This window comes from Anolis sagrei, chromosome 3 (assembly GCF_037176765.1).
Source record: "Anolis sagrei isolate rAnoSag1 chromosome 3, rAnoSag1.mat, whole genome shotgun sequence".
Classification (NCBI taxonomy): Eukaryota; Metazoa; Chordata; class Lepidosauria; order Squamata; family Dactyloidae; genus Anolis; species Anolis sagrei.
Window position 1 is genome coordinate 258148421 of NC_090023.1, and position 26362 is coordinate 258174782.

The following is a 26362-nucleotide window of genomic DNA, read 5'->3' on the forward strand; positions in this document are numbered from 1 at the left end:
TTCTGCGCATGCGCACAGAGTGCCTGTGGGAGGCGGGCGGGCGAGGAGGGAAGGCTCCAAGCGAGGCCTGCTGCTTCGTCTGCGGGCGGCTGCGGGGCGCCGGGGAAGGGCATGGAGCGGGACCTCCTCCGGCAGGCGCTCAGCTTCCACGGCCCGGCGCTCCTGCCTCTGCTCCGAGCCGAGCAGCACGACAATCCGGGCTTCCGCGGCCTCCTGCCTCCCGGAGGGCCAGGCCTAGACTTCCGGTGAGTTCTGAAGGGCCCTCAGCTACGGAGGGGGCGGGGCTTATAGAACGGGGCGGGGCTTTGGAGTGGGCGGGGCTTCTTGATCCAAGAAGCCCCACCCACTTTCCCTCCAGGTTTTCATTTACCCCATAGATCAGGCATGGGCAAACTTGAGCCCTCCAGGTGTTTTGGACTTCAACTCCCCCAATTCCTAACAGCCGTAGGCTGTTAGGAATTGGGGGAGTTGAAGTCCAAAACACCTGGAGGGCCCATGTTTGCCTGTGCCTGCCATAGAGCTACATACAAATAAATAGAGTATCCCTCATACCAGACGTTTTCCATTTTGGAATATTTTCACTGTGCATCATGAGATATGTCTTGGAGGTATTATTATATAGAAGCAGATGGCGGAAACAGAAGAACGGCCTGCCTCAGGGGAGCGTGCTTGCTCCATCCATGTTCAACATCTACACAAATTACCAGCCACTGCTACAAGGGACAGAGAGCTTCATCTATGCTGATGATCGTGCCATTACCGCTCAAGCAGGGAGCTTTGAGATGGTAGAACAGAAGCTCTCCGAAGCTCTAGGTGCTCTTACTGCCTATTACAGGGGAAACCAGCTGATCCCCAACCCATCTAAAACACAGACATGTGCCTTTCATCTCAAGAACAGACTAGCATCCCGAGCTCTGAAGATCACCTGGGAAGGAATCCCACTGGAGCATTGCAGCACACCCAAATACCTGGGAGTCACTTTGGACCGTGCTCTGACCTACAAGAAGCACTGCCTGAACATCAAGCAAAAAGTGGGTGCTAGAAACAATATTATACGAAAGCTGACTGGCACAACCTGGGGATCACAACCAGATACAGTGAAGACATCTGCCCTTGCACTATGTACTCTGCTGCTGAGTATGTATGCCCAGTGTGGAACACATCTCACCACACTAAAACCGTGGATGTGGCTCTTAATGAGACATGCTGCATTATCACAGGGTGTCTGCGTCCTACACCACTGGAGAAATTACACTGCTTAGCCGGTATTGCACCACCTGACATCCGCCAGGAAGTAGCAGCCAATAGTGAAAGGACAAAGGCAGAGACATCTTCAGCTCATCCCTTGTTTGGGTATCAGCCAGCATGTCAACGACTTAAATCAAGAAATAGTTTTCTGAGATCTACAGAGACACTCACTGGAACACCCCAGCAAGCGAGAGTCCAAAAGTGGCAGGCTCAAACCCAGAAACTCAACAATGGCTGATACCAGATGAGAGACACACAGAGGACTGGGTGACTTGGAAGGTGCTGAACAGACTGCGCTCTGGCACCACGAGATGCAGAGCCAACCTTCAGAAATGGGGCTACAAAGTGGAATCCACGACATGCGAGTGTGGAGAAGAGCAAACAACAGACCACCTGCTGCAATGCAACCTGAGCTCTGCCACATGCACAATGGAGGACCTTCTTGCAGCAACACCAGAGGCACTCCAAGTGGCTAGATACTGGTCAAAAGACATTTAATCAACTACCAAGCTTGCAAACTCTGCTTTTTCTGTTTGTTAAAAATTTGTTAAAAATGTAATACAATTGTCTGGTTGATACTGACACGATAAATAAATAAAATAAATAAATTTGATTATTATTATTATTACAGTATAAATATACCGCATACAAAAGCTGTATGATAAATTTTATTTGCATGTCTGCCTAGAGAATATATGCTTCCCCTGCCCAGACACAAGCATTTGTAAGTGAAGAGTGAAGACAGAGGGGAGCAGAAGACAGTTCCATCTTGTCTTTACTAATAATATAATATTGTATATAATAATATTGTATATATACATATAATATTTATAATATTGTAATGTAATACAATATAATACTATTAATAGTAATACAATATTATAATTATATATTTACATTACATGTAATATTACTAATAATATTTCAATATAATGGTATAGTGCAATATAGTAATATATAATACTGATATTGTACTATGCTAATAATATAATATATTGTATGAAAATATCTTGTAAGCCGCTTTGAGTCCCCTTCGGGGTGAGAAGGGCGGCATATAAATGCCGCAAATAAATAATAAATAAATATATGATATAATAATGTATTGTATATATTTTATGTTCCTATGTTTTTGACTTTGTTGTACCCTGCCTTGAGCAATCATGCTTTACATTTGGTATCAAACTGCATCGATTCTGCAGAGACTGGAGACATGATTTTCCTAGCCCTAGCTAAAATTAAACCTGGTAGTTTTTGTTGCAAAAATATCTTGAGCTTGGCTACACATCTCTTACATCCTAATCCTGCCCTATTTCTTTGTAAAATTTAAATATTGCATTGACAGTATAAACACATATCCCTAGCAGTGTACTGCTTTTCATGGAGGACCAATCCCAGTGCAGCACTTAAGAGTGCTGGTGCTTGTATAGATGTGGGAATATCTACTCATACTGAGCAGCTGCATCAGATAGGCTCTTGTCAAAAACCTAAATGTATGAAGCTTTGGCTAATTTAGTGGTACATTCTGCTGAGGCTTGCACTGTACAGACTTTGGCTTTATGATGTGTACTTGTGTGTGTGTATTCAGAGACTTCAGGAAGTGCATTCGTGTGTTAATACATTTCCAAGAATGGATCAAACTATTATTATTGTCAGCGTATAATTACAAAGCACCAGCAGCTCTCGATGAGTAAAGAGAGTTTGTGTATTTAATGCAGTGGTTCTCAACCTGTGTGTCCCAGATGTTTTGGCCCTCAATTCCCAGAAATCCAAACACCTGGCAAAGTGGCTGGGATTTCTGGGAGTTGTAGGCCAAAACACCTGGGGATCCACAGGTTGAGAAACACTGACTTAATTAAAGCATACTTTTGCCATCTTGTTGTTGTTCATTCGTTCAGTCGTCTCCGACTCTTTGTGACCTCATGGACCAGCCCACGCCAGAGCTCCCTGTCGGCCGTCACCACCCCCAGCTCCTTCAAGGTCAGTCCAGTCACTTCAAGGATGCCATCCATCCATCTTGCCCTTGGTCGGCCCCTCTTCCTTTTACCTTCCACTTTCCCCAGCATAATTGTCTTCTCTAGGCTTTCCGTTTTGCCATCTATCGTATTGCAATAGTCATCGAATTAATTGCTGAGTTGTTCAGAAAAGTTTTCCTGAAGGGTTCCTACTCTCTTTTGCTTCCCATTGCAGGAAAGAAAGAGGAATTGATAATATTGAGATACAACACTTCATTGCAAAAAAAGCCGATCTCCTTTTTTCTCATTCTTGGAAAACAAATGTGCCTATAACTGCAGAAGCCAATGAAGAAAATGAAGGTACGTCCTCTTCCAAAACACAAAATTGTAACACTTAGCAAGATTATTGAGACATCTTTTAAACCCTGGGCCCCGCAGGGCTCTGTGGCCCTGACAGCCCTGCAAAGGCTGCCGGGGTGAGGTAGGGAAGCCGGCCCTGGCTAATCCAGGTACGGGGTGGGGCCTGGCGCTGGTTGGCCAGCTGGCCAAGCAGCGGGAAACTTCCCGCCTCACAGGGGGCTTCTGGGAAGAAGAAGCCCCCTGCAAGCAGCATGGCCGGTTGGAGGGAGCCCACCGCTGCAACGGCCCTTGCCCGGTAAGTTGGGCAAGGCATTTCTGATTTTAAAACCACAAAATGTATAAAAATATATTTAAAATATTAATTCTAAACCCTAACCGCGAAACAGCAAGTTTGCGGAAAGCGAACCACGAAACAGCGAGGGAACACTGTATGTGTTTAATGATCTAAACTTTGGATGAAAATTGTGAATGCCTTGTGGATAAATTGAAAGAAATGAGATGGAAATATTTTGCTTCATTCCCTCACCTTTTGCTCTAGCAATGGGCTGATCTGAACAGTTAAAAATGTTTACAATTCTTGGTATGTTTCATATCTGCGCCTCACTGTTGAAACAGGAGACTTTGGAAATCTTTCTGCTGTTAATTATAACATCTAGTTTTTAATTGCCTTGCAATGTCGCACCAGAAAGAACCCTTGAGGAGTAATTCCATACATTTTATTACTAGTTAACAGATTTTTGTGCCTCTTTCCATGAAATTTGGGTGGGACATGATTTATCTGGAAGCATTTTTTTTATATTACTTATAGTGGGTCCTTGTTATTCACTGAGTTTGGTTCCAGGACTCCTATCAATCTATCTATCTATCACTACCTCTGAGGATGCTTGCCATAGATGCAGGCGAAACGTCAGGAGAAATGCCTCTAGAACATGGCCCTATAGCCCGAAAAAACCCACAAGAACCTATCTATATACACATAATAAAAGTGAAAGTATGTGTGTGTGTGGCTGGGATGTCCACTTACGGAAACGTGTTCCTGCATCCACAAACAGCTATTGCTTCCACTACTCAAGAGACACCAATGTCCCTCCCTCCAATAACCTCCAAGGTTATAGTGAGTGCTATGAACATGTACAAGACCCCTGACAATGTCCTCCAGAAACACCATACTGCCCACCACCCAAGTGAAGGCTTTTATAAGGGGACAATTTTATCCTAGATTGTATGTGTTTCCTCCAGACATCCCAGTGTTTCTGACTCTCTCCATTGTTGTGGAATTTGCATGACCCCATCCATTGCCTCTCCCTTAACCCTTTCCTATTCTTTTCTACGGCACACAGCAAACTGAGGAATTGATCAGCAGCTGAACATACTAGAGAGGTTTGGGGAAAAATCATCATGATTTATAGGAGTTGTAGGTCCTGGGATTTATAATTCACCTGCAATCTAGGAGCACTCTGAACTCCACCAAGGATGGACCTGGAATAACTTGGCACACAGAAGCCCCATGACCAACAAAGAATACTGGAGGTCTTTGGAGGGATTTATAGGTGTTGTAGTTCACCTACTTCCAGACTGCACTATGAACCCAAACTATGATGGATCTGAACTTGGCACACATACCTGATATGTTGAAATTTGATTACTGGAGGGGTTGGGGGGGATGACTGATCTTCCTTTCTGGAAGTTGTAGTTCACCCACACCCAGAGAAACTGACCTCCACCAATAATGGACCTGGACCAAACTTGGCACAGAGAGCCCCCATAACCAACTGAACCTACTGGAGGGGTTTGATAGGACTAACTCACTATAATGTAGTTTACCCTGCAGCCAGAGAGCACACTGAACCCCACCGATGATGCATCTAGAGCAAACTTGCCCAACATAACAAACTTTAAGTACTGATGGAGTTTCTTGGGGTTAACCTGACATGATGTGAGTTACAATTCAGCCATAACCTTATACATTTTGCACAATTAAAAAATTGGCTTTTTCAAATAACCCAGGCAATGCTGGGTCCCCAAGCTAATAGATATTACAATTCATTGATTCTCAAATCTCATCATATGTAGTAGCATAATGAAATTGTGTCCCTTATATTTAAAAAATGACAAAAGTTAAGGTTTGCTTTTGGGGGGGGGGGGGAGGGGGGATGATTGAATCTATAGATGATGATGATGATAAATTTATTTCTTACCCGCTTCTTGTGACTTGAGGTTACCACATAGTTAAAACCCATAAACACCCAAAAGATTCTATAAATACACATGAAAATGTATAGATTGTATGTATTGGACTGTTAACTTCTGGCAGAGCAATCTTACTTGATTCAATTCAGAAGGATGTTCTGATGTAATTACTCTTCAAAATATGACTTAAACATAATTTAAACATTTTTTTCTTTTTTATTCCACTGAAGATTATTATGCTGTCATGCCACCTTTGGAGCAGTTCATGGAAGTTCCCGGTGCAGAGAGAAGAGAGCTGTTTTTCCGAGACATTGAACGTGGGGACATAGTGATCGGAAGGATTAGTTCAATTCGTGAATTTGGGTTTTTCATGGTGCTCTTCTGCCTGCAAAGTGGCGTTATTCGAGATATAGCAGACATAGAAATCACTGTAAGTCTGATAGCTGTCAATGTTTTCATTGTTATAACTTTTTCTGATGTATAACTTGATAGCCTATTGTGTAGTAAATGGAGATAGCTTACTCAGAGAAAGTGAATGGGAGCTGTGGGATGGTAAACAGTTCAATGCCTTAATATGTTCCAACCTTGAAACATGCTGAGCTGGGGAATGGTTTTTGCTGCCTCCACAAGTAATTTTGATTTCTTCTGTGAAGTTCTTGAAATCTTGCAATCTTGAACCGAACTCTCCTACAGTTCTTACTATACTGTGAGACTCTGCAGAAGTGTCCTGGGAACTTTCAAAATTAAAGTCCTATGAACTTTGAATTTTCACAGAATAGACAAGTATTGGGGAAAACTAATAGAAAAAGTGAAGAGGGGGAGGGGGGCAGGAATACAGTTCCACCTTGTCTCCTGTGCTATGCTAATAATGTAATATAATATAATATATTGTATATACATATAATATTTATAATATAATGTAATACAATATAATAATAATATTACAATATTATTATTATATATTTTATATTACACTTAATATTACTTATAATATTACGATATAATGGTATAGTACAATATCTATATAAATAAAAATGTAATGTTCGTTTGTGGGATTAACAGAACTCAAGAACCACTGGACGAATTGAAACCAAATTTGGACACAATCTACCTAACAACCCAATGTATGTCCTTCACTAAAAATGATTTTATCTTTAGGGAGTTGTAGTTGCTGGGATTTATAGTTCACCTACAATCAAAGAGCATTCTGAACCGCACTAGCGATGGAATTGAACCAAACTTGGTACACAGTTCTCCCATGACCAACAGAAAATACTGGAAGGGTTTGGTGGGCAGTGTCCTTTGGTTTTGGAGTTATAGTTCACCTACATCCAGAGATCACCGTGGACTCAAACAATGATGGATCTGGACCAAACTCGGCACGAATACTCCACATGCCCAAATGTGAACACTGATAGAGTTTGGGGAAAATAAAATCTTGACATTCAGGAGTTGTAATTGCTGGGTATTATAGTTCACTTACAATCACAGAGCATTCTGAATCCCACCAACGATAGAATTGGACCAAACTTCCCACACATGTGGGCCACAGCAACGCATGGCAGGGGACGGCTAGTAGTAATATATAACACTGATATTGTGCTATGCTAATAATATATATATATATATATATATATACCTTGTAAGCCGCTCTGAGTCCCCTTCGGGGTGAGAAGGGCGGCATATAAATGCCATCCATAAATAAATAAATAAATAAATAAAATATAGCCGAGCATTCAAAAACATACAGGTTTTTGAAGGGGGAGAGAAGGAAGGAGGGAGGCAAGGAAGAAAGGTGCGAAGGGATGGGATTCAGGGAGAGGGGAGGGAAGGAAAGAAGGAAGGGAGCAAGGAAGGAAGAAGGGAGAGAAGGAAGAAAAGAAGGAAGGAGGGAGGCAAGGAAGAAAGGTGTGAAGGGATGGGATTCAGGAAGGGAGGAAAAGGAGGGGAAGGAAAAGAAAGAATGAAGGGAGCAAGGAAGGAAGAAGGGAAAGAAGGAAGAAAAGAAGGAAGGAAGGGGGCAAGGAAGAAAGGTGAGAAGGGATGGGATTCAGGAATGGAGGAAGAGACAGGGGAAGGGAAGGAAGGAAGGAAGGAAGGGAGGGAGCAATGAAGGAGGGAGGGAGAGGAGGAAGAAAAGAAGGGAGGCAAGAAGCAAGGAGGGAGGAATTTGCTAAAAGTCAAATACAGCGGTCCTAGAGCAGTTCAGAAGTGAACTCTCCTTAAAGCACAATGATAAAACTGAGGCTGTAGTACTTCGGCCATATCATGAGAAAACATGCTTCACTAGAAAATATGATGATAATATGTAAGGTGAAGTAGGAAAAGTAGAAGTCAGTTTGAAGGCAGTTAACAACAACAAATCTCCTTGGTGCCAGGCCTTGAAGAAGTAATAGTTCAGCCATGGGAGTGAAAGTGGTGTCAAACTGCATTATTTCTGCAGTGTAGAGGCACCCTAAATCAATTTTAAACTCTAAAATGCATTTCCTAAGCAAGATTCTTACCCATAACTTGATTTTGCTCTATGCATGCTCTGTTCCCTTGCTCCTCAAATGTAAATATTCAACAGCCTGATGTTGCCTACTCAGTTGTGCCTGTTTGATTTATGTTTCAGGCTCTGTGCCCATTGAGGGATGTGCCTTCCCAAAGCAACCATGGCGATCCCTTATCATACTATCAAACGGGTGACCTTATCCAAGGCAAGTTCATTTGATGTATATATAAACTTGGGCTCCTTTGCTGATCAATTTGCCTTTACATATTTACATTCAGGGCATTTTTAGAGCTGTTCTGCTGTTTAAATCTTGCCTTTTTGTATTTTAATAGCTGCAATCAAGGATATTGATCGCTATCATGAGAAACTCACAGTATCACTGCACAGCTCTGCACTTTCCCCAAGCCTAGCGAGCACCAAATTAGGCGTAATCAGCTCCGAAGACTTGCCTCTGCACTATAGGTATGTAACCAAAGTGAGCTGCGTCTTTATTGCATGGCTCCATAAAGCACTTTCTGTGCTTTATTTTACTGAGTAAAAATACACAGTGTGGTCCCAGCCTGTCTGAGCATTGTAAACAGTTCCAAATTCTCGTCTCAATGGATATATGGAACATGACAGTTAATGGAATAGGAAAGCCCATTCTTATGGCAATTGCAAAGCTGGCCACAAGGGCATTCTATTTTCTACAAACTTGACATTTGACACTGTTGTTAGTGACAGTGACTAAGTCTGCTACTTATACTATTGATATCTTATACTGAGGCTAATAGTAGCAGTCCTGCGTGTGAGTTTTGTGACAACAATCGGACTGGAACAGTTGCCCTTAGGCTTTGCCTTCCCTGTGCCTTTCTTTGATTCCTTCCGTTGTTCGCATGAGGACTGGTCGCACAATCTTCTTAATTTCAATATTTATTTATTTACGACATTTATATGCCACCTTTTTCACCATGAAGGGGACTCAGAGTGGCTTACAAGTAAAAAGTAAATAATATATTATATTATTATCATAGCACAATATTAATATTATATATTACATTGTACTATAACATTATGCTGTAATATCATTAGTAATATTACATTTAATATAAAATATATAATTATAATATCATTTTATTATAATATTATCAATATTATATGTATATAAAATATATTATGTTATATTATATTATATGTATTATAAGCACAGTGCAGGAGAAAAATGGAACTGCCTTCCTGGCCCCTCTCTTCAGTCTGATCTCAGAGAAGTGGTTGCGCTGGAAGGCGGGGAGAGGGCTCCCAACCAATGACACTGGAGGCAAGATGGAATTGCCATCATGCCCCCTCCCTTCACTCTGATCTCATATGAGGAAGAATAAGTGAGAAAGGACACGGGAGTGCTTTAAACCACAGCTTCAGGAAGCGGAAAAGTTCAGTTATCTGTTATCTTTTTCCTACTGTGAGAATCATAGAATCGTAGAGTTGGAAGAGACCCCATGGGCCATCCAGTCCAACCCCCTGCCAAGAAGCAGGCATATTGCATTCAAAGCACCCCTGACATCCAGCCTCTGTTTAAAAGCTTCCAAAGAAGGAGCCTCCACCACACTCCGGGGCAGAGATTTCCACTGCTGAATGGCTCTCACAGTCAGGAAGTTCTTCCTCATGTTCAGATGGAATCTCTTCTCTTGTAGTTTGAAGCCATTGTTCCACGTCCTAGTCTCCAGGGAAGCAGAAAACAAGCTTGCTCCCTCCTCCCTGTGACTTCCTTTCACATATTTATACATGGCTATCTTATCTCCTCTCAGCTTTCTCCAGGCTAAACGTGCCCAGGTCCTTAAGCCGCTCCTCATAGGGCTTGTTCTCCAGACCCTTGATTATTTTAGTTGCCCTCCCCTGGACACATTCCAGTTTGTCAATATCTTTCTTCAATTATGGTGCCCAGAATTGGACACAATATTCCAGGTGTGGTCTAACCAAGGCAGAATAGAGGGGTAGCATGACTTCCTTGGACCTAGACACAATGCTCCTATTGATGCAAGCCAAAATCCCATTGGCTTTTTTTGACGCCACATGACATTGTTGGCTCATGTTTAACTTGCTGTCCACGAGGACTCCAAGATCTTTTTCACATGTACTGCTCTTAGAATCATAGAATCATAGAATCAAAGAGTTGGAAGAGACCTCATGGGCCATCCAGTCCAACCCCATTCTGCCAAGAAGCAGGAATATTGCATTCAAATCACCCCTGACAAATGGCCATCCAGCCTCTGCTTAAAAGCTTCCAAAGAAGGAGCCTCCACCACACTCCGGGGCAGAGAGTTCCACTGCTGAACGGCTCTCACAGTCAGGAAGTTCTTCCTAATGTTCAGATGGAATCTCCTCTCTTGTAGTTTGAAGCCATTGTTCCGCGTCCTAGTCTCCAAGGAAGCAGAAAACAAGCTTGCTCCCTCCTCCCTGTGGCTTCCTCTCACATATTTATACATGGCTATCATATCTCCTCTCACCCTTCTCTTCTTCAGGCTAAACATGCCCAGTTCCCTAAGCCGCTCATCATAGGGCTTGTTCTCCAGACCCTTGATCATTTTAGTCGCCCTCCTCTGGACACATTCCAGAGGAGATATTCCATTGTCAATATCTCTCTTGAATTGTGGTGCCCAGAATTGGACACAATATTCCAGATGTGGTCTAACCAAAGCAGAATAGAGGGGTAGCATTACTTCCTTAGATCTAGACACTATGCTCCTATTGATGCAGGCCAAAATCCCATTGGCTTTTTTTGCTGCCACATCACATTGTTGGCTCATGTTTAACTTGTTGTCCACGAGGACTCCAAGATCTTTTTCACACGTACTGCTCTCGAGCCAGGCGTCCCCCATTCTGTATCTTTGCATTTCATTTTTTCTGCCAAAGTGGAGTATCTTGCATTTGTCACTGTTGAACTTCATTTTGTTAGTTTTGGCCCATCTCTCTAATCTGTCAAGATCGTTTTGAATTCTGCTCCTGTCCTCTGGACTATTGGCTATCCCTCCCAATTTGGTGTCGTCTGCAAACTTGATGATCATGCCTTCTAGCCCTTCATCTAAGTCATTAATAAAGATGTTGAACAGGACCGGGCCCAGGACGGAACCCTGCGGCACTCCGCTCGTCACTTCTTTCTAAGATGAAGAGGAAGCATTAGTGAGCACTCTCTGTGTTCGTCCACTTAACCAATTACAGATCCACCTCACCGTAGTTTTGCCTAGCCCACATTGGACTAGTTTCCTTGCCAGAAGGTCATGGGGGACCTTGTCGAAGGCTTTACTGAAATCCAGGTACGCTACATCCACGGCATTCCCCGCATCTACCCAGCTTGTAGCTCTATCGAAGAAAGAGATCAGATTAGTCTGGCATGACTTGTTTTTGATAAATCCATGTTGATTATTAGCGATGACTGCATTTGTTTCTAAGTGTTTGCAGACCACTTCCTTAACAATCTTTTCCAGAATCTTGCCCGGTATCGACGTGAGGCTGACCGGACGGTAGTTGTTTGGGTCATCCTTTTTTCCCTTCTTGAAGATTGGGACCACATTGGCCCTCCTCCAATCTGCTGGAACTTCTCCCGTTCTCCAAGAACTCTCAAAGATGGTTGCCAATGGTTCCGAAATGACTTCCGCTAGTTCCTTCAATACTCTGGGGTGTAGTTGATCTGGCCCTGGGGACTTGAACTCATTAAGAGCGGCCAGGTATTCCTGGACGACTTCTTTACCAATTAGGGGTTGGATGTCCTCCAATCCCTCATCCACTCCATCTTGCTGAGGTTGAGGACTCTCTTTTTGTGAGAAGACCGAGGCAAAGAAGGCATTAAGTAGTTCTGCCTTTTCCCTATCCCCTGTCAGCATTGCCCCATCTTCTCCTCGAAGAGGTCCTATCGCCTCCTTGTTTTTCCTTTTTCTACTGACATAAGAATAGAAGCCCTTTTTATTGTTTTTAATGTCCCTGGCAAGTCTGAGCTCGTTTTTTGCTTTGGCTTTGCGGACCTTTTCCCTACAGGTGTTGGCTATTTGTTTGAATTCTTCTTTGGTGATTTCTCCCTTTTTCCACTTCTTGTGTATGTCTCTTTTGTGTCTTAGCACAGTTAGAAGTTCTTTGGACATCCATTCTGGCTTCTTTGCACTTGTCCTATTTTTTCTCTTTGTTGGCACGGTTTGCAATTGCGCCTTGAGTATTTCACTCTTGAGAAATTCCCATCCATCCGTAGCTCCCTTGTCTTTTAGTATCTGTGTCCACGGAATGCTGCTCTGAGTTTCCTTCATTTTTTGGAAATCAGCTCTCCTAAAGTCCAAAATGCGGGTTTGACTTGTCTTAGTTTCGGCCTTCCTTTGTACCTCAAATTGCAGGAGCACATGGTCACTTGCCCCTAAGGATCCTACCACTTCAACCGCATCGATCAGGTCCTCCGCATTTGTTAGGATGAGATCAAGAGTAGCCAATCCCCTTGTTGCCTCTTCTACCTTCTGGACCATGAAATTGTCTGCAAGGCAAGCGAGGAATTTGTTGGACCTTGTACTCTTGGCCGAGTTTGTTTTCCAGCAAATATCGGGATAGTTGAAATCGCCCATGACTACTACATCTCTTTTCTGTGCCTGTTTGGTCAACTGTTGGCAGAAGACTTCATCAAGATCTTCCTCCTGGCTTGGGGGTCTGTAGTAGACGCCTACAACGACATCTTTTTGAGTCCCAGTTCCCTTGATTCTTATCCAGATGATTTCAAGCTGGTTTCCCAGATTGCTGTCTTGAATTTCTTCTGCAGCATAAGAGTTTTTGACATATAAGGCTACTCCGCCTCCTCTCCCCTTTGTTCGGTTTCTGTGAAAGAGGTTATACCCCTCGATATCTACATTCCAGCGATAGGAGTCATCCCACCAGGTTTCAGTGATGGCTATGATATCATATTTGTGGTGTTGTGCTAGAAGTTGGAGTTCGTCTTGTTTATTTCCCATGCTCTGTGCATTAGTGTAAAGACATGTGAGCCCCTGGGATCTTCCCTTGAGCTGTTTAATTGGGATTCTTGTGCTTTTGGTGCTTGGTCCTTGTTGTGTTTGTGCAACCCTCCGTTTAGCCTTCTGGCGATTCCCAGACATTATGGGTAAAGTAGTGTTCGCAAGGCTGTTGTCCCCCTCCCCCGGTGGACCTAGTTTAAAGTGCGTCTAATGAGGTTTGCGAGTCTGTGAGCAAAAAGGTGTTTTCCTACTTGTGTGAGATGCACCCCATCCCTTGCCAGTAGGCCATCCTCCTGGAATAGCAGGCCATGGTCGAGGAAGCCAAAGCGTTCCTCCTGACACCATTTTCTAAGCCAGTCATTGACCTGTACTATTTTTCTGGCTCTTGTGGGTCCGTGTCTTACAACAGGGAGGAGGGATGAAAAGACCACCTGTACATTACATTCTTTTAGCATTGCTCCTAGAGCTCGAAAATCATTTGTGATCTTTTGAAACGTATGCCTTGCAGTATCATTGGTTCCTACATGAATCAACATGAGGGGAGGACGGTGATAGGGCTTGAGGAGCCTGGTGAGCCTCTGAGTGATATGGTGTATTTTTGCCCCCGGTAGGCAGCATATTTCTCGAGCCATCCCGTCTGGTCTGGAAATGACAGCTTCCGTTCCTCTAAGGAGGGAGTCGCCTACTACCAAGACCTGTTTACTTTCAGGAATGACAGGGCCCCTTTTGTGCAATGTAGTGTGTAGGTCTCCAGAAAAGTGATCCTGTTGGTGTGAATTGTGTAGGTGAAAAGTGTTGTCCTCCTCCTCGACATCCCCGGTGCATTCGTCAAGGACAATCCATTGAGATTCGTCCAAGAGCCTATGGTTCTCCTGTATGTGTTCCTGTTGCTCCTGGTCTAGGTTTGGGGATGGTACACCTGCAGGATTGTGCAAGTGTGAATGTTGTGAAGTGTTGTCCCAGTCAGGGCTATCCCCTGCACACAGATCAAGGATAAGCCACTGATCAGTATCTAAGCCATTCTGGTCTTCCCCAATATGTTGTGTTTCTTGGTCAGGTGCTAGTTGTGTGAGAATTTGGAATCTATTGTGTAACTGCAGTTGAGCGAAGTATTCTGAGGAGGCTTCCAAGTCCTATGTGTCCTTCTAAGGGTGACATTTCTCCAAGCCTGAGGGTTGTCCACATCTGAGGTACTGTTCTGTTGAGCCTCCCCGTAATGTTGGTGTGATATGGGCTGCGTGTCTAGGCCAGTGTGGTGTCTAAGAACAGCTCAAGTTCCTGAATGTCCTTAAGGGTCTTAATACGGTCCTCGAGTTGTCGTATCCTGTGTTCCATGCGAGTGATCTGTGTACACTTGGGGCAGATGTAATTAAGTAATTGTAGTGTGAAAAAGCTGAACATGCCACAGCTTGTGCATGAGACGGGAAGTTTTCGTGTTTGTTCCATCTGGAGGTTGCTAGTGACCTCCTCTAGGTGTGTGTTTGATGTTGTCTGTATGCAGGGGTGAAAGTATAGGTTACTGAGTGTATGACGGCGCGCGCGACACTGGTTTATATAGGATAACCAGGAAGCCCCGCCTCCCAAACAAACCAGTTAATTTTTAAACTCAGGAAGCCCCTGCTCTCAAACAGAGCAGTTAATTTTTAAACTCAGGAAGCCCTGCCTCTCAAAGAAAGCCAGGCATCCCCCATTCTGTAACTTTGCATTTCGTTTTTTCTGCCTAAGTGGAGAATAATATTGTTCTACTGAGGGCCCCTCCGGACAGGCCCTATATGCCAGGATCTGATTCCAGGTTTTCTAATTTAAACTGGATTATATGAGTCAGCACTGCCAGATAATCTGGGTTAAACAGAAAACCTGGGATCAGATCCTGGGATATAGGGCCTGTCTGGAAGGACCCTGAGACAAGACAGTATTCCTTTCCAAGGAGCAGGATCAAAATCAGTGCATAAACATCTAAATTGGCCCGTGCATTTAGAAATATTGCTGTCTTCACAGACTTATTGTGGTGGTTCATTTTAAGCATGCGTTCTTGATAGGATGCATTGTAATCTTAACAACTTTTTAAAGAATTTTTAGCTTAGTATTCTTTGTATTATGTACTAGCTGTCCCCTGCCATGCATTGTTGTGGCCCAGTCTGTGTATATGTGTTTTGTTTGTGTATATATATTCATATATGTATGTGTATATATGTATGTTTGTGTATGTATGTGGTTTTCTGCATGCATTGTGATGCATTTTTGGGTTTTTGTGTTTTGTTTTTTTTTTTTTGCTTTTTAAGTCTCATCTGCTGTGCTTTTCAGTGTTTTTATGAGTGATGGTCAGTCGTTGGCCTGATCGATGTATTGTGTCCAAATTTGGTGTCATTTCATCCAGTGGGTTTTGAGTTATGTTAATCCCACAAACGAACATTACATTTTTATTTATATAGATTGAAAGGAGAAGAAATGGATGGGAGTCATAATTGTACTTACTCTTGTTTTTCTCCAGGAGGAGTGTTGAAATAGCCAGTGGCTTTGAAACATATGAAAAGGTTTTGCATCACTCCTTGGGTTTTGCAAATCCTGCAGTAGAAGAGTTTATGGCAGGGAAACTAGGACTGAGCGAATCCAACCCACCTTCCTTAATGAGAGGACTACAAAGGTACATCAAACATCATTTCCCAGTAAAGTTTGTGATTGTCGAAGGCTTTCATGGCAGGAATCACTGGGTTGCTTTGAGTTTTCTGAGCTGTATGGCCATGTTATAGAAGCATTCTCTCCTGACATTTCACCCACATCTATGGCACTCTAACAATCACCATGTCAGACTACACAGAAAAGCAATTGAAATCCACACATGTGAACAATTTAACAGAGAGGAGAAAATAATGAAAATGAACAAAATCTGCCTATCAGTATTTTTTTAAAAAACTTGAAAATCAGGACAGCACATAATTAACAACATTCAGAAAACAAGAATTCCAGACAAGTAACAATCAGGACCAGCTAACATCTCCCAACAAAGGATTCCCCCAGGCAGGAAGCAGCCAGGTTTTGAAGCTGCAAGGCCATTCAGTGCTAATCAAGGTGGCCACTTGCAACATTCACACTTGCCTAAGACAGACAAGAGTTCTTTCTCCCGCCTTGGACGTTCTACAGATATATAAACCTCGCTTGCCCTAGTTTCCTAGACCCCTCAACCTCTGAGGATGCCTGCCATAGATGTGGGCGAAATGTCAAGAGAGAATGCTTCTGGAACGTGGTCATATAACCCGGAAAACTCACAGCAACCCAAGTTTGTGATTCTTTTAAATTGGGATGGGTCACAGGTTTAAATGTTTGGGATTTCAAAGACAGCTTTTCAAAGTGCAGTTAAATCATCTTCTAAACTCATTGAACAAAGCAATATTCTTAACCGCACCCTCATCCCCTTTTGTGTCATGTCTTTGATTGCAAGCCTAAAGGTAGGGAACTGTTCTGTTAATTCTTTTACTTTTAAGGGACCAAATACAGTGAAATATTACTTGCTGTAATAATAATGACCTGAATGCCAAGTGTATTTACCTACATTGTAAAGATGCGCTGTCTCCTGGAGTTACACTAAAATATTTATTTTTCCTGAAGCAAACGTTTCAATGAAGAGGATTTTGCTGTGGCATTGCGGAAAAGACAATCTGCCTCGTGGGCCTTAAAATGGTACGCAGTTCTTCATTTTTATTAGTATCTGTTTGTTTTATGTAACAGCGGAGAGAAAGAGCTGCCACTTTGATTCAGGGCAAATGCATTCTGAATTTGTTCAGACCATTTGGAAGAGATAAAAGCCCTGTCTGAAATGGTAAATGCTGATGTTTGGAGTCAACATCAGCCCTGACTTTGCTGAGTCAGTTGCTCTTCTCAATGGATCAAGCACAAAGCAAAAATGTTTGTAAAGTGGTCAGGCAAATATTCAAGGAAGTACCTTATTTTTAATGAGCTTCTGAACACTTAGGCTTCTCTACTAGTTTTCTCATTAAGACATATTAAATGGGATGAGTCTTCTAGTGGAATATTCAGTTTGCATTTGCATGATAGTGTTGAATGTTCTTTTTGTTAATCAGAAAGGAATGAGGGAAAGTATAGTTTACGGACAACGGCTATGTCTTTGCGTGATATGTGATGTTATTTTATGTCTTTAATTGTATTTTATGATCGTTGTGGCATCAAATTCCTGCCGATTTGTAAGTTACTTTGAGTCGCCTTCGGGCTGAAAAAGGAGGGATAGAAATACCATAAATAAATAAATAATACATATTTAATAATGTTTTATCAGAGAAGGGTCATTTTTGATGGTTTTATACTGTTTTTTATCAATGGCATTGAATTTTTTGCCAACATTGTGAACCGGTGTTGAAAAGGACATTATACAAATACCGTAAATAATAATAATATAGTGGAGACCTGAAAGACTAGTTCTTTTGTATCTTTCTGTCACTTGGTGTCTGTATAACTTGGGCCATAAAATTATATTCAGGCTACAAGGCATGCAAGAAACAAACAAATATTGCATTACCAGTAGCCGCTGCATTTCCCACCCACGGCTTATACTCAAGTCAATAAGTTTTCCCAGTTTTTTTGTGGTAAAATTGGGTGCCTCGGCTTATATTCGGGTTGGCTTATACTCGAGTATATATGGTACTTTGATGTGGATTCTTAGTGGAAATGCGAAGATGTTATTGAGTGAATTTTAACACCCCTGGTTGGATTATTTTTCCTTTTAGTGTAAAGATTGGTGTCGATTACTTCAAAGAGGGCCGCCATGTGGATGCCATGAATGAATACAACAAGGCATTGGAAATAGACACTCAGAATGTAGAAGCCTTAGTTGCTCGCGGGGCGCTGTAAGTGTCTCTTCATTTGTCACCAGGAAACAGTGTTTTAAATGGGATTTAATGAGCAATTGTAAAATGTTTGTAAAATATTTTTTCCTTCTAGTTATGCAACAAAGGGAAGCTTAAATAAAGCAATTGATGATTTTGAAGTCGCATTAGAAAACTGTCCAACGCACAGAAATGCCAGAAAATACCTCTGCCAAACACTTGTGGAAAGAGGAGGCCAGTAAGTTTATCTTGTGTCGAATGTCTTCCTAATAGTTTCCTTTTTTGTTTTTATGTTTCTGGTAAAAGATAGCAATTGACTGTGTATATGAAACCCACTGGGCAAGTGGAAGTACTGTATTCTACCTCTTATCTTCACATCATTTAGTTCATTACCACTCCAGCGCTTCTGAAATACCAGCTCATGCCACATTACAGCATTTGGATACTTTTTTTAGTATGGTTTGTTTTTATGTGTAGTGGCGTAAGCTTTTCATCAGGACTATCCTGTGGATGGAGGGGGAGCTTTAACTCCTTATCTGCCAGGCACAGTGTCCATGAATATTCTCTTTCCTCTTCCACCCTCAGCACAGCAGTTAGCTTCCCATCCTTTTGCTCACGTTGACCTTTCAGGAAGGCAAATGAATAAAATTTCCACACTGACTTGCACTTTGTCTCATGTCTCATTGTTACAGCTTTGCACTATCCCATTCCCTTGTTTACATCCTGCCATTGTTTACAGCGTATTGCCATTGGTTGATGAGCACAGCTTTATTGAGTCTTAGTTGATGTTTTATATGTATATGTGTTTTGTTGTTGTTTATTCATTCAGTCGTTTCCAACTCTTCATGAACTCATGGACCAGCCCACGGCAGAGCTCCCTGTTGGCTGTCACCACCCCCAGCTCCTTCAGAGTCAATCCAGTCACTTCAGGGATACCATCCATCCTTCTTGCCCTTCATCAGCCCCTCTTTCTTTTTCCTTCTATTTTCCCCAGCATCATTGTCTTCACTAAGTTTTCCTGTCTTCTCATGATGTGGCCAAAGTACTTCATCTTTGCCTCTAATATCATTCCCTCCAATGAGCAGTCAGGTTTTATTTCCTGAAGTATGGACTGGTTGGATCTTCTCGCGGTCCAGGGCAGTCTCAGAATTTTCCTCCAACACCACAGTTCAAAAACATCTATCTTCCTTCACTCAGCCTTCCCTATAGTCCAGCTATCACATCCATAGGTTACTATGGGGAATACCATTGCTTTAATTATGCGGATCTTCATTGCCAGTGTGATGTCTCTACTCTTCACTATTTTATCAAGATTGGTCATTGCTCTCCTCCCACGAAGTAAACATCTTCTGATTTCCTTGCTGCAGTCTGCGTCTGCAGCAATCTTTGCACCTAGAAATACAAAGATTGCCATTGCCTCCACATTTCTCCCTCTATTTGCCAGCTATCAATCAGTCTGGTTGCCATAATCTTGGTTTTTCTGATGTTCAACTGCAACCCAGCTTTTGCACTTTCTTTTTTCACCTTGATTGTGTCCAGAGGAGGGCGACTAAAATGATCAAGGGTCTGGAGAACAAGTCCTATGAGGAGCGGCTTAGGGAACTGGGCATGTTTAGCCTGAAGAAGAGAAGGCTGAGAGGAGATATGATAGCCATGTATAAATATGTGAGAGGAAGCCACAGGGAGGAGGGAGCAAGCGTGTTTTCTGCTTCCTTGGAGACTAGGACGCGGAACAATGGCTTCAAACTACAAGAGAGGAGATTCCATCTGAACATTAGGAAGAACTTCCTGACTGTGAGAGCCGTTCAGCAGTGGAACTCTCTGCCCCGGAGTGTGGTGGAGGCTCCTTCTTTGGAAGCTTTTAAGCAGAGACTGGATGGCCATTTGTCAGTGGTGATTTGAATGCAATATTCCTGCTTCTTGGCAGGGGGTTGGACTGGATGGCCCATGAGGTCTCTTCCAACTCTTTGATTCTATGATTCTATGATTAGAAGGCTCCTCGGCTCTTCCTGTGTTTTAATTTTTGCATTTTGTACTTACTGTATTTTGTACTGTGTTTATGTTTTGTTTTAAAGTACTTTGTGCCGTATGTAAGCCACCCTGAGTCCCTTTGGGGAGATGGTGGCAGGGTACAAGGATAAAGTTGTTGTTGTTATTCATATTTACATCTATTTCCTTTTTCCTCCTTGTTTTCCTCATCTTGTCTGGTTAGTAAGGTTCTGTCATAGCTTTCATTCTTAACTTCATCACAGCTCTTATTTTCAACCCCCTTTGGATGATACTGGGTGCAGGCAGATGTTCTGCAACCTCATTGTTTAACTGGGAGCTCAACTGTACATCTGATCTTTTTGTACATTTTACATTTGTGGGGTTATAGATACATTTCTTATGTAGAGTGGCCGAACTCTCAAAAATGTAAGATTCACTGTGGGAATCATATATATATATATAATCTGATACAAAATCATTTGCCAGGTTGGAAGAGGAAGAGAAGCTGTTGAATGCAGAGAGTTATTACAAGAAAGCTTTAAACATAGATGAGACATTTCAAGAAGCTGAGGATGCCTTGTTGAAACTTCGTAAGCAGATACAGGTGATTCTTTACTTTCTCTTAGTCGAATTGGGTACGCGATGCTTAGGGCAATGGGGCTGCAACTGTTAAAACAACATGTGGCTTGTTTTTTTGCAATTACTGCAAATGGTTAGGGAATGATTGGGATGGCTTAATTGGAAATCTAGAATTCTGGATGTCCAGATCAGAGAAGTCCTAGAGCAGTGGTTCCCAACCTGTGGATCATGGACCACCAGAGGTCTGCAAGAATGAAAATATGGTCTGCAGCCTCGCCATTACTACACTGTTGCCTCAAAACCCTGCGGCAAGACGACTGATCTTATTTATTTATTTATTTATTTATTTCGAGCTTTTATAACTCGGTCTTCTCGACTTCCGAAGAGGGACTCAGGCCGGCTAACAGCAGAGGGTTAAAATACAATAAGATAAACCACAGTAAACATAATACAATAGTACAAAAATACATTAAAATACAATTATACAACTTACAAAAGGTCAGTTCGTCAGAATAAATCATAAATTCATCGCCATCTGCCCGTGTGGTCAGCAGTTATTGACTCAATCATCATTCTACGAATGCAGTATTCCAAAGCCATGTTTTTACCAGCTTTCTAAAAGTCTAATCTCCATCGGGAGGGAGTTCCAGAGCCGAGGGGTGACCACCAAGAAGGCCCTGTCCCTCGTTCCCACCAATCGCGACTGCGAAGGAGGTGGGACCAAGAGCAGGGCCCCTCCAGAAGATCTTGCGAAACCCTCTTATAGTGCCAAGGGAGAGGGGAGCTTGACTACCCATGAAAGATTAATACCACATCAGCTCTAGATTATTAAATATAGTTTTCTATGGGTGAGCAGATGGTGACTATTGTATGGCATATGTTCTGCATCAGAAACTAGAGCTGATATGGCACCCCAAATAACCAAAGCAAATGTAAAGTTGACTGAAAATTGATTTGTAACCCTTTTGGAACTAATGTTGGAGAGTGGTCCCTGGTCAAAAAAGGTTGGGAACCCCTGTCCTAGAGGGTCTCCTTTAGCTAGTATCTGCTTAATGGGTAGTTAGCCGAATTATTATTGAAATAAATTGACTTACCAGAGATTGGAGTGCATTTGTGTTAAAGGCAGACATATAGTAGCTGTAGTCCTAAAGAACTGCAGCAAACATTACAGAGCAACACACTTGCCTTTTGTTTTGGGTCTGGGGCAATGAATTGGATACAGACAAGTAGAAACCATGTTTTATTCCGGCCTTGCAAAGCTAGATTCAGTTTCCCTACTCCACCATAGTGAATGTATTATGAAAAGATGTATTAATCTACAGGCTTTAGTTAGCATACTTACAAGGGTTGGGGAGCAAGGTTTCTAGCTCACAGGTTTATTTATAGCCTGTTTGAAAGACACTGAGGGTCACTTTGTACGTGCCTGCATTGGGCTTTCCCCCTCCAAGAAATGCCTTGCCATCATGAGGAGAGCACATGCAAAGACGGGTAACGTGTCTATTTTTATCAGCTATTTCTGCCGATCTGTAAAGGAAGCCTCGTAGTAAGTGCTTCCCTTTGCATGTGCACCTCTCTAAAGAATGAGCAATGGAAAGTGGGCGAAAAGGCCTAAGTAGGCACTTGCAAGGCTGCCTTCAGTCACAGCTGAATCTGACAGGCTCTCCTCCCGTAATACTGATGATATGTTTTTCTCCAATGCATTTTCCTCTGAACTGGAACTGTTGCTGCTGTGTCTGACCTCTGCTCATCACCAACAACCCACTGGAATATGATTACGTGTGCAAACCATGCATCCAAACTGGGCTGTATTACGATTTCCAAATGGTTTGTATATATACACGGCCCCTTCCAATTACGTTTTAATTTGAATCTTATTTTATGCATAAAATCAAATGACGGTGCTTTTCTCGGTCGCTTTGTATGGTTGATTATATGGCCAAAAATTACTTTGCTGTTTTTCCTTTTGATCTCCCATTCCCAACCTCTCAATTGCAAATGTCGTTATATTGAATTATGGCTGTCAATGCCCTTCCCGTTTCTCCCTCTTATTTTCTTTTAACATTTGGGGTATCAACTGCAATACGGCCCCACTATCTTGCTTATATATCCCTTCGCGCTCCGTGCATTTATCATTTCATCTTCAATGTCTCCTGGGACATGATACCTTTGGGGTTGGTGTAAACTGTGTGCATGTGTATTTTGGGGTGGGGATGAAATTTGGGGAAAAATCCTTGGCTTAACACTGTGGCTTGTTAATGCAATATTTTTGATATTGGGATTCAAAAAAGAAATCTCTGGAAATGAGAGAGAAACAAGCGGCAAAAGAAGAGAGGCAAAAAGAGAAGAAAATAGAAACAAGTGCTGAAAAATTGCGTAAGCTCTTAAAAGAAGAAAAAAGGTAACTGCTCTTTATGTTCTGCTGTTTCTAACCTGAATGTCCCATAGAACATCACTTGCACATGTGATAAAGCTAACTCCTACTGTAAGTATGGTGGGCATTCACTCTTTCGTTCTAGGGTTTTTATTGCAATCTGGAATATTTTGTTACACAACTAGTGAGGAGTAAAGATAACAGACACTTTGTCATGATGCTAATTCTGGGTCATGGTTCTTAAATGCTTTAAGTCCACTTTGCCATAGATGTACCGCAGGGTTGTCAGTATTTTTGGTGGATCTGTCACAAAGTTGCATAACAAAACATTCAAAAAAATGTGGTAAACCGACTGGTGAATAACTAGTGTGCAATTTCAGTAGCTTCCAGGTCTGTATTTTCACTAATCTCAAACTATGATAGATCCCATACTTTTAAAACATCATTGTTCTTATAAAATATTGCATGATGCAGAATATATAAAAACTTTTTTTTAAAAAAAAATAGGATTTATGAGAATTATATAAGTTATAACACTTTGAAGACAAGAAGCATGAGATGATGGGAACAGGGAAACTCACAGTGAAGTTTTTCCTTTCAGAAAACTTTAAAACGGATACATATACCTCTGATTACGTCTTTAAAATAAAATCCAAGATGGGTTGCTGTGAGTTTTCTGGGCTGTATGGCCATGTTCCAGAAGCATTCTCTCCTGATGTTTCACCCACATCTATGGCAGGTGTCCTTAGAGGTTGAGAGGTATATTGGAAACTAGGCAAGAGAGGTTTATATATCCGTGGAAAGTCCAGGGTGGGAGACAGAACTCTTGTCTGCTTGAGGCAAGTGTGAATGTTGCAGTTAATCACCTTGATTAGCAATGAAAAGTATTGTCGAAGGCTTTCATGGCTGGAATCACTAGGTTCTTGTGGGTTTTTTCGGGCTATAGAGCCATGTTCTAGAGGCATTTCTCCTGACGTTTCGCCTGCATCTATGGCAAGCATCCTCAGAGGTTGTGAGGTACCTCACAACCTCTGAGGATGCTTGCCATAGATGCAGGCGAAACGTCAGGAGAAATGCCTCTAGAACATGGCTCTATAGCCCGAAAAAACCCACAAGAACCTAGCAATGAAAAGCTTTGCAGCTCAAGGTCTGGCTGCTTCCTGCCTGGGAGAATCCTTTCTTGGAAGGTTTTAGCTGGCCCTGGTTGTTTCATGTCAGGAATTTCCCTGCTGTTTGAATGTTGCTCTTTATTTACTGTCCCGATTTTAGAGTTTCTAAAAACTGGTAGCCAGATTTTGTTCATTTTCATGGTTTCCTCCTTTCTGTTGAAATTGTCCACATACTTGTGGATTTCAGTAGCTTTTTTGTGTAGTCTGACATGGAGCTTGTTAGAATAGTCCAGCATTTCTGTGTTCTCAAATAATATGCGGTGTCCAGGTTGGGTCATCAGGTGCTCTGCTATGGCTGATATCTCAGATTGAATTAGTCTGCAGTGTCTTTCATGTTCCTTAATTCGTGTTTGGATGCTGCATTTGGTGGTCCCTCTGTAGACTTGTCCACAGCTACATAGTATACAGTAGACTCCTGCAGAGGTGAGAGGATCCCTTTTGTCCTTTGCTGAACGTGGCATTTGTTGGATTTTCCTAGTGGGTCTGTAGATAGTTTGAATGTTGTGTTTCTTCATCAGCTTCCCTATGTGGTCAGTAGTTCCCCTGATGTAAGAACACTTTTCCTCTGAGTGGACCTTTCTCTTTAATGTTGTGGCCATACAGCCCAGAAAACTCACAGCAACCCTGTGATTCTAGCCATGAAAACCTCTGACAACACAAAATCCAAGCTCCCTATTATTATTATTGTTGTTGATGTCTTTGTCAATTTGCTGAGCTTGTCAACAAAAGTCACTACTGGCAATACCTCATGGTTAATTAAAATTTCTAGGTTGAAGAAGAAACGAAAAAGGTCAACTTCCTCTTCTTCCTCCTCCTCTTCCTCATCTGACTCTTCATCAAATGAATCTGCTTCTTCCTCCTCCTCCTCCTCCTCCTCCTCTTCTGGTAAAAAAAGGTGTAAACAAAGGAGTCGGAATCGGTCTGAATCCTCTAAAAAGCACACATCTAGGAGTTCCTCTCACCATAGCAGGAAAGATGATTGCTACTCTCCTCCAGCCAATACCTCTGCTTCCTTCCTTAATCAGAAGCACGAAATGGAGAGGCTGCTGGAGAGGCATGACAGGTTAGCCCACCAAAAGCCTGAGGTAAGAACCAAAGAGAGGGAATTCCCTCTGTCAAGGACTTCTGTGGACGACGATCCTTACGGAGGTAGGTCTGAAGACTCCAGAGATTCCTACAGCAGCTCCAAAACTCAAGCAAATAGTACCAAACCAGAAAAACAGGGTAAGTCAGACAGAGTTTCCTCTCATAGGAGAGACAGTGCAGGTTCCTATTGCAGAAAGGCTGATGACAGAAACAATTCAGGAAAACTAGGGAAAGAACTTGGGAGGAAAGAGCGCTATCGGAAGTACTCCACCTCTCCAACAGGGTCTGATTACTCAACCAAATCAGTTGAAAACTACAGACGATACACCAGCCAGTGGATAAATGAGCCCAGTAGATACAATGCTGACAACAGGCCAGAGTTGACATGGATTAAAAATGAAAGAGAGCATCAGAGCAGAGAAAGAGAACCCACAAAAGCCAAGGAGTTGGATGAAGAAGCTACACTCAATGGTAAAGAACAACCAGGAAGTGGTGACAGGAAAAAGCTGCCCCAGAATTTGCTCAACATATTTAATCAGATTGCAGAATTTGAGAGAGAAAAGGGAAACAAACAAAACAATCAATAAATTAAAAACCATAATGCGGGTGTGAGAATAATGCAACTCCAGTCATTTGAGAAAGTTGTGCTCTTTTTAAAAAAATCTTCCCTCTTTTAAGTATGCTTGCTAGATTTTGATTTAGGGAACAATCAGTATGCAAGAGTTACATCATATCTTGTTTTGCAGTTGAATTTTTTGTGCTATTTAGGAAATTAAGGTTTAGTGGGGTGGATAGCTTTGGGGAAAAAAACCCTTCTTAGTTACTGTTAAGACTGCCGCCTGTGCGAAATGGTATCTAAATTGCACTTTACGAACGAAATCTCTCCTAGGCACCAATGACTGTTACTTTGTATTGTTAATATTTTCATGCATTGTTAAAGCAACCATACATTCAAATGTTTTAAATGGATGTGCCATCAATGTATATAGCCTGTCTTATAATTAAAAGTTGTTGTTTTTTACAAAATCTCTGGCTTTTTAAAAAGAAAATTCTGGCATTTTCTCATGAGCCAGGTGGCTTTCTCATGTTCTACTTATTAACAGGAATGGGGAAAGTCACTTTGGGTCT

General features: G+C 42.1%; 1 protein-coding gene across 2 annotated transcripts; it reads left to right on the forward strand.

The window, feature by feature from the left end:
• On the forward strand, positions 1-26260 carry TTC14 (tetratricopeptide repeat domain 14). 2 transcript variants are annotated; one of them, XM_067466058.1, is made up of 12 exons: positions 2-245; positions 3436-3560; positions 5981-6180; positions 8365-8449; positions 8577-8706; positions 15694-15846; positions 16809-16880; positions 17942-18061; positions 18156-18278; positions 20516-20633; positions 22897-23006; positions 24918-26260. In XM_067466058.1, the coding sequence occupies exons 1-12, from the start codon at positions 112-114 to the stop codon at positions 25819-25821; spliced, it is 2274 nt and encodes a 757-aa protein (XP_067322159.1). In that variant the 5' UTR covers positions 2-111; the 3' UTR covers positions 25822-26260. The 2 variants fall into 2 exon arrangements, 1 of the variants encoding a protein (XP_067322159.1); XR_010909525.1 differs by lacking the exon at positions 24918-26260 and having other exon boundaries at positions 1-245; positions 20516-22432; positions 22897-22983.
• Positions 26261-26362: the final 102 nt, after the last annotated feature.

What these genes read in the sequence shown, in the direction of transcription:
- TTC14 (XM_067466058.1), top strand. Translation starts at nt 112, where the DNA reads ATGGAGCGGGACCTCCTCCGGCAGGCGCTCAGCTTCCACGGCCCGGCG. An exon ending in TTAGTTGCTCGCGGGGCGCT is followed by an intron (nt 18,062 to 18,155) that starts GTAAGTGTCTCT and finishes TTTTCCTTCTAG; the next exon opens with TTATGCAACAAAGGGAAGCT. An exon ending in CTTGTGGAAAGAGGAGGCCA is followed by an intron (nt 18,279 to 20,515) that starts GTAAGTTTATCT and finishes ATCATTTGCCAG; the next exon opens with GTTGGAAGAGGAAGAGAAGC.